The sequence below is a fragment of the Punica granatum genome, chromosome 8, assembly GCF_007655135.1.
Source record: "Punica granatum isolate Tunisia-2019 chromosome 8, ASM765513v2, whole genome shotgun sequence".
Lineage (NCBI taxonomy): Eukaryota > Viridiplantae > Streptophyta > Magnoliopsida > Myrtales > Lythraceae > Punica > Punica granatum.
Genome location: NC_045134.1, coordinates 21,089,394 through 21,097,983, shown reverse-complemented (window position 1 = coordinate 21,097,983; position 8,590 = coordinate 21,089,394). Strand labels below are relative to the sequence as shown.

The 8,590-nt window shown below is 39.4% G+C and overlaps 1 protein-coding gene across 2 annotated transcripts; it reads right to left on the bottom strand.

Moving 5' to 3' along the window:
- Positions 1 to 2,397: 2,397 nt before the first annotated feature.
- LOC116188649 (pentatricopeptide repeat-containing protein At2g30780) lies at positions 2,398 to 5,601 on the bottom strand. Of its 2 annotated transcripts, XR_004152278.1 has the most exons (3): positions 5,026 to 5,600; positions 3,108 to 4,360; positions 2,398 to 2,896 (listed from the first exon to the last, which is right to left on the bottom strand). XR_004152278.1 is itself a non-coding variant. In XM_031518136.1 (2 exons), exons 1-2 carry the CDS (start codon positions 5,455 to 5,457, stop codon positions 3,236 to 3,238), a joined length of 1,557 nt encoding a protein of 518 aa, XP_031373996.1. In that variant the 5' UTR covers positions 5,458 to 5,601; the 3' UTR covers positions 2,984 to 3,235. The 2 variants fall into 2 exon arrangements, 1 of the variants encoding a protein (XP_031373996.1); XM_031518136.1 differs by lacking the exon at positions 2,398 to 2,896 and having other exon boundaries at positions 2,984 to 4,360; positions 5,026 to 5,601.
- Between the last annotated feature and the right edge of the window lie 2,989 nt (positions 5,602 to 8,590).

The following is an 8,590-nucleotide window of genomic DNA, read 5'->3' as shown; positions in this document are numbered from 1 at the left end:
TCGAGAAGGTTATATTTTTCTAATTTCAAAAATTACGGTTAATCGTTCCGTCTCAAATATTTAATTATAATATATATGATATATTCTTTTATATTTAATTGTAATATTGAGTTCTCTCCTCTATTTTGTTTTCCCTTTCACCAGAGATGGCATGTCAAACGGGCCCTCACCAGTCATTACGCTATTTGATTAAGAGGTGTTGAGTGTTGGTGGGGATTTTGATGGATTGTGTAATTAGACTTTTGTAGAAATTTGATTAATATGTAAACGTGTTTGTGTTTAGTGTTTGTTATGCTTTTTTTTTTATCTCGGGTTTCCACTCTTAAAGAACTCTTAGACTCTATAAATTTAGGCTTTAATGTTAATTTTCTTAATTCGAGACAGTGATGATTTTAAGATTGAAATATGGTTTTGGACTTGGTTTTAGCTATGGAAATTATATTCTCAAAAGTTCAGGATGGACACGGTTAACATCAAAAACCGGAACCAAGTCTTTTATCCACCCCTAGTTATAAGGCTCATGGCCTAGTATTAGATGGACAAGTGAAATAAAGTATACAAAAATTTCACGAGTAAAAATCAAACTGGAGACTTTTTGATTTTGAGTTGGCAACTTGTGCCATCGCACAAACCCTTTCTTCAATATAAATATATTTGGAATAAGTGATATCAATAATTTTGGGGAATTTTCTAGAGCGCTTGTAACTGTTGTAAATTAGTGATAAAAATAGAAACAGCTAGGCTTTGGAAATTAGGACGTGCAGCCCCGTCTTAAATCTTAATTGACTTTTTGTGCTTTTCTTTTTTTCTTATCAAGAATATAAATAACATTCAGAAAAGAAAAGAAAAGAATATAAATAATAAATACTACTAAAACCTTATTTAATTTCCTCTCCCCCAAAAAATATTCACCTTGTCCCTAAAGTTTTGATTTGAAAAACAGTAAATACAATATATATATATTAATTGTTGGGGGTATCCTTATCATGTCTTGTCGTGAAGTCATGTCGCTCCTGGCCTTGTAAAAATTAGCTGGTTTTGATGGGGTTAGAATAATATTAGTAGTTCTCCACATGATACGACACATGATGATGTCCCTGTCGAAGACAAATTGGGCTCAAAGTTTGTTATTCTTTCCTTCCTTCTCTTTCCTCGTTTTGTTTACTTTGGTGCTAATGGCCAGTGAAAACCCTAGCCAACCTTCCCTGGGTGGGGCCATCTTTTGGCTTGTGAGATTGATTGTTGTGTTCACACTTTGATGCTTCCCATGAGATGTCTTTCTTGGATGCATGACTTGATAATCTAAGCTCACATCAAAAACAAATTCATCGTTGGCTTTGTCTCTTTCAAGAGAGCGAAGAAAATCGTTGTTTCGACGATGTTGATGCGCTCGGAAAAGGAACACAATGTCGAGGGGCAGCAGTATTTTACGTATTAGGTTATTTCTTACTATTCTTCTTTTACTTCTATTCAGTTTTTACTTTTTTGAGATAAACAAACTGAAACTACAGGGAAATTGGTCGATTTTGACTTTTCTGGCACAAAGGCGAACATCAAGCTGAAACCACAAGGAAAACCGTGAATGAGAACGAAGTCCATTGATAGACATGAATGGAATGAATAGAAGCAAACTACACGCAAATGTTTGTATTCTACGGTTCCATTTTATCATGAAATCAAGGAATCTTCACATGGTCCCACAATTCTTGAACGTTTATGAGAAGAGCCCCAAACTCCACAAACCACGGGTTGAGATGGCTTGATGCCGGCCAACTTGGTCACGGACAAGGTCGCCTAAGACGATACACTAGTCTGACAGCCCTGTACTTGGCCATAGTGACCAAGTTCGAGTCCTCTAGCCCGAATTGGATTTTTGTGCGATGAATGGGATCTTTTCGAAAGTTTTTTCCAAAACGTGGGGTAATTTGAAATTATGCACAACAATAATGAATTTTAGAAAATGGAGTTATGAGAAACTGCCATTGATTTCGGCCCAGTTAATGGGCCGGACTTTGAGCTCATCGTTGCGCACATGGGCCTGGAACCAGTCAGCCACTAATGGGCCAAACTTTTACGTGATTGGATTGGACACTAATAGCGCAGATAGCAGTGCTCTTAAAGAAGGTCAAGGTCCGGAAGTGAGGAATATTTTCGATTTCGAATTTTCGACGTTAATTTCTCGAATCACCATATTTATCTTTTACGTTACTGAAAGAACCTTTACTTCTTTTTATTTGAATGTACTTATGACTGTGTCTTCATGGTTCATTGACACGATCACATTGAGTCATGCTCGCTCACGGATATGAAGTCAGCAAATCAACACGACACAAATTGCCAGCCTTATAAACATTACACGATAAAGATAGATCGAAATTTTCAGATTGGACAATTCTATGCAGAGACCAACAACGCTTCTTATTGATTTGACGGCGCAAATTGTAACTTCGTAGAGGTTGCGATTCAAACAGCTCGAAGAACCCAAACAACTTTTCCCATTATTCTTTTTTCATGAAACATCAAATATTATATAAGCTATGATTATACTTCTACCAAAACTAAACGAGCTCAAACCCGAGCTAATAGATGAGGAAATTGACGAAATTGGAATCTGTCCTTATAACAGATTTATTTTACACCAAACCTGAAACATCTTAGACGGATCTCAAGCTGCTGCTGTTATGTCACTTTGAATCCATATGTATGCCGAGCGATGGCAGCACCTCTGGAACTCTGGAATGTTTAAGAATGTGAGGTTATTTGGAACATAATGCGAGTCATCCTTTTCTCCTAGGGTTGCGCTGAGGATTTTGTACAAATAGCATATGACATCGTGCCCCAATAAGTTCTCATCAAGCTTAGTTTGATTACGGTCCATGAAATGACATGGAAAGTTCTGCAGTACACAGAAGAATAAATCAATCATATAGAGGAAGAACAGGGTAAAAGGCAATTAGGGTGTCGTGCATCAAATCATCAGACCTTAAGTAATATCGGTAAACATTGCCATGCCCATTATCAAAGTTTTGCATCTTCCAATACCTCAAGGATATGATTGATATCAGATTCAGATACAGAATGAATGAGATGAGATAGCAATGGTGTACCTCAATATGGCTAGGATGGCAAATTCCGTCTCAGAGATTAGTTGGACCGAGTACAATGATCAGGTAGAATCTTGCTCAATGGACTTGAATTTAGGGCAGAAACAAACAGGGAAACTGAGCAAATTGTGTCATGATGCCACTGCCCCAACAGGAAACCCGTACCCGCGCTTGCACATTAATCCCAAAAGTCGCTTGACCTTATGCTTCTGACCGCGAGTGGAGTAAGCATTGTACAATATAAAAAATGTCTTTTTTGTGCAATTCAAGTGGAACTTCTCCATATCATCAAGAACACTCTCCATCTCCTCCAAGCGATTCTCTAAGGCATACATCACCATCAGGCAATGGTAGAGGGACCTGCAGATCCTCCATTCAGCAGATTCAGCCCGTCTTACAAACCTTGCGAGTCTATCCACAGCATTGCAACGAAAATAACTCGCGATAATTGACCTCATTATGCCCGCCGCGTGCACGGCAGTATTGTGCTCAAATGCCTCGTTTATATAGTTCTCCATCTCCTCCAACCAGTCCTCCTGTGCATACAAACGAATCAGCAACACATTTAGCCAAGGCCGATATTGATTATCCGGGATAAGCCCCACCAGAGCCTGAATCTTCCTGATTCTATCGCTGCTGGAGCTCTTGCAATATGCACATATCATGGCCCTGATCAAGGGGACTATCTTTTCTGTATCGTGATGCCTAACCAATTCATACATTTCTTCCATCTTCTTCAAATTACCACAATGAGCGTAACCCCTAAGCAGTAATGAGTATGTTTCAATGTCAGGCTTAACAGAGCTAGCCTTCATTTTTAAGAAGGTTCTTTCCATACTATCCCATATCCATGCAGTAAGATACCCGGCAATTAAATTATTATACGTGCCTAAGTTTGGGGACAGATTCAAAATTTCTATCTCCTGGAAAGTTGTCTCCATGTGACCCACTAACATCATACGGCCAAATACCGATATGAGAATGTTATATGTCACAATTGTGGGAGTGCAACTTGGATCTCTCTTCAAGTCCCGGAATGTCTTCTGGCAATCGCTGGGGAGCCCGTTGCTCATATAACCAGTCATTAGTGCATTATAGGTCGCAGTTGTCTTCAATCGCTTCGCTGCAGCCTCATTAAATAGCTCAACTGCTAGAGAAACATCCTTAGCTCTACCAGCAACCTTGATACCCTTAGCATACTCCTCCGATGTCAAGGCAATACCACTCTCAGCCAGTTCCCTTCTCCAAGTGAATACCTAGACGTGAAAATTGAAGTTGAGGAAAGCAACAAGACAATGGAGGAGGAACTTAAAGTCATCGAACCCGACAACCGACTAACCCAAACCAAAGTCCTTGTTTGGGTCGGTTTGGTTCAGTTTTTTGGGTCCACCCGAATAGTGGACAGACCTATTTATCAAACCAGAAAAAAGGAAAAAAAAATCCCTTTTAAGTTGGCAATAGCCATATGAAATTCAATGCAGATCTCAATAAGAAAATCCCACTTAAGAGCCATTTCGATGACGAAAATTCTCCCATTACTGCCTAGACTCATTAAAAACGGGAAGTTTTTTGCATTTTTTAAGCACGCACTAATCTTCCTGAAGCATTCCCAAAGCCGAACCAGTTATTTAGCATCACTGCAGCCAATTCCCCATTCGGCCATGGCACAACCCCATTGCTGCCTTAGTACTGCTAACTAATGTAGAACCGCAATCCCATCTTAGCTCACTAGTCCTAAATGCTCAAGCAACCAGTAGCATTCCTCACAGGGATTTTATCGAACACCTGGAGCACAAGCCCCCACAAAAACCAAAACTTCGTTCGAATCCAGTCAGATCCAATCCAGACGAGCTCGCGAGCATCTAAACTCGACTCCACATATAATGAAGCGTGAACAGAGGAATTAAAGTTGCCAGTTTACCTCAAGAGCTAGACGAGGCCAAGGATGCAGCTGCGTCAGCAACTCAATGAAGGCGTCTCCATCAGGGGATCTCCTCAAGAGAGCCTTACCTTTTTTCTCTAAGACTCCGGAAATCTGCTCAGGGTCGCCGATAGCTTGCACCAGGCAGTCCCTCAAGTCCGAGACTTTGTCGTGGATGGCCCAGTAATCAGTCTGGACTTTGGCGAACTTGTCGATGAAGAGCCCGATGAAGCTCTGCAGTGTAGTTGGGGAAGGAGGAGGAGGAGAAGAAGAGGTGGGAGTTGAAGAGGAAGGAGAAGGAGAGGGGTCAGGGTTGAAAGTGTGGTTTGTTGGGCCGGTGAGGGTGAAGATGTGCGGGAGGAGGGGGATGGGGTCGTTACGGTGGACGCGGCATGGGCGGGCTACGTCGGAGATCCTCCAAAGTCGCTTCATTGCTGAGACTGAGAGTCTTCGATCGGAGAAGAAGAAGAAGGAGAAGACATCGTTCAGCTCCGCGCGCCCGCGAGAGCGAGAGAGAGAGAGAGAGAGAGAGAGGTCTTGACTGAAACAACCTCGCCGGCAACAATGGCTGCCGCATACAACGGGGTTCCGAGGACTTAGATGGGCTGAAAGGGTTGAGATTGAGCCATTGGGCCCAAGCCCGTCTAGTTGGCTAGGTCCATTGGGCCTTAGACCCATCGAAATGGCCGAAACACGATGGGTGAAGAAGTCTGAATTCTTGAGAGCTTAAAAAGAAACCCCAGAAAATTACCTGTAGGGGTGTAACCGAGTCGAGTCGAGTATCGGCAAGCTCAAGCTCAGCTTACTTTGAAAAGGTTGAGTTAAAAGAGCTCAGTCGAGTGCTGTAAAATTTCTAATAGGTCTATAATCGATTGCAAGGTTATCAGAATCGCGATTCTACCTATAATCGGTCGATGGTCGTTGAATCGTAAATCGTAGAATCGAATCGTGAATTATAAGATTCTACCTATAATTAAAAAAAGGGCATATATATATGTATCATACTTTCCTAAGCAAAAAAAAAAACCAAATTCAAATAAAGATCACAAACCAACAAATCAACAATAAGTCATAAAAGCTCAAGACATCGTTACAAATTATTGAAATTCAAGGTCCAAATCATAACTCAAACTCCCGAAATAAAAAGTTAACAACATAAGTCATAACATAAAATGAACAAACAGATAAAATTTCATCCAAATCTTCATCGTCACCAACATCATCATCATACAAAGTATCAAACTCATCTTCTTCATGAATCTCCAACTCATCAACCGTCAACCGTGGTATGCTGTGCACATATTCTCTGCATCTTCTTCGTCAATTTGAATACCTCCACCTTCTTCATCACCATCATCTCCACGACCAAGAGCACGCAAGCTAAAATTATGCATTGAGGTTGCAGTATTCTCTACCTCCTCTTTGGCAATCAATTCATCATTGGAAGAAATGTTCTCCACTCGAATATCAACTTGCTTCTTGATCTTCTTATCTTTCAACTTCAAGTTGTACATCACAAATACTAAATCATTCATCTTCTTTTGATGCAACGATTTCTTCTCTTTGTTTGTACCTAGAAAAAACAGTTAGTAAAATATATTACTAAAAGGGGAATCCATAGAATACCATTTCAAAAGCACTCTAATTAAACTATCATCCTGAAGAGCTACAAGTCAAACACAATATTCTTATATTAAATCTTTGCAACTCTGGGGTACCGGTACCATATGACTTCTACTAATATGCCGGCGTCTTCTTGAACCTCATAGACTTTGTAGATGAGAATCCAAAGAGCCCTCTTTCATATTTGAATTCCTCTAGCTGCAAACTAACCTTACCCCTCTCTTCATCATCTAGCATCCCATCCATACCTAAATATAATCCACACATGATTTTCTTATCAGCTCTAAATTCAAAAGAGAAATGCAACCGGGGATTTAGGTAATAAGCAGCAGCATGCAGAGGCCTATGAAGTTGAACCTCCCGTCTCTCATCAATAACCTTCCAAATAGAATCATAGTTAAAAGTATGAAACAAACCATTATTAGATACTTACAAATTTCAAATATAATGATAAATAAGTAAGTAAAGACTAACCATACAGCAGCTTATAAATAAATTTTACTTCTTCCAATCATCCTTGAAGTTTGCTTTGATATTATGCTTAGCTTTGTCCATCTCATTATAAATAAAGCCAATAGCGGGCTTTTCATCCGAATCCACCATGCGGAGCACCTTAATGAGAGGATATGCAGCTTTCAAAAATGTATTAATATTATTCCAAAATTTGTTATCAATAACAGCACATTTCGCGTACTTTTCACCTTCTAACTTCGCAAATTGACTCCATTTCCATTGCTTGGATGCAAACATAGTCCTTAGAGCGTTTCTATTGTCAAAGAGGCATCCCAAAGTCAGATAAGCAATAGCAAAGCGAGTCATAGCCAGTCTAATCAAATCTTTGCCATTGGTGAAATGCTTAAGTATCGTGATGAGGAGTGTTCTCAAGTAAATGAAGGTCGTGATTTTCCTACCATTCATTAACGTTAGCTCATGTACTTTAATCTTCTTCTCTAAATCCTCCAGCAGAAGATCTATGCATTAAGCTACACAAGGAGTCCAAAATAACTTCTTCCGTTTCTCCATTAACATCTCACATGTCGCCTTGTAATTAGCAACATTATTCGTGACAATTTGAACTACATTCTCTTCCCCAACTTGTTCAACTATATCATCTATCATCTCAAATACTTTATCTGCAGTCTTAGAGATATATGATGTGTCAATGGAAGTCAAAGAAATTATTCCCTTGGGGCTATTCACTAGGAAATTGCATATGGACCTCTTCATCTTATTAGTCCAACCATCTGACATTATGAAACACTCCGCCTTTCTCCACATAGCTTTATACTCCTTAAGCAATGACATAGTATTATCAACATCTTTTCTCAAATATTTATCTCTAATCTCATGATAAGATAGCGGTTTCAATCCAATGCCATACTTCCCAATCAAATGACACATCTTTTCAAACTCAGTATTCTCCACACAATTAAATGGAATTGCACTTGTATAGAAAAAAAAGGGCAATATGCATGCACACATCCTCTCTCAAATCTTTTTTCATCATCTTATTAATTGTTGGTTGCTTTTGCTTGCTTTGAATGTTCAAACTTCTCTTTTTAAATAAACTAGAAATTTCAGTTGTTTCCATTCCCTTTCTCTTTGTACCAGCCCCTGCATCTTCATCATCATTATCAAGGTCTACAACATCATCATATTTCAACCCACAACTACTAGCTTGTTTCTTCTTCATTAAAAGATCCTCTAAATGCATACATATCGTGAGCATATTATTTTTAACATCATCAAGACATAGCAGGACAAGGTGCCACGTTAATCTTGGTACATCCCAACTGATGCTTCAATCTATAGGGACCTCCAGAAACTATCTTGTCACAATATTTACATTTAATATTTAGTCTCTCTCTTGGAACTTCATAACGGTGTACCCATGTCGGATCATCTCTAACTCCACTAGTATTTTTTTTTCTAGATTTGACTA

What these genes read in the sequence shown, in the direction of transcription:
- LOC116188649 (XM_031518136.1), bottom strand. Translation starts at nt 5,457, where the DNA reads ATGAAGCGACTTTGGAGGATCTCCGACGTAGCCCGCCCATGCCGCGTC. An exon ending in GGCCTCGTCTAGCTCTTGAG is followed by an intron (nt 4,361 to 5,025) that starts GTAAACTGGCAA and finishes TTTCACGTCTAG; the next exon opens with GTATTCACTTGGAGAAGGGA.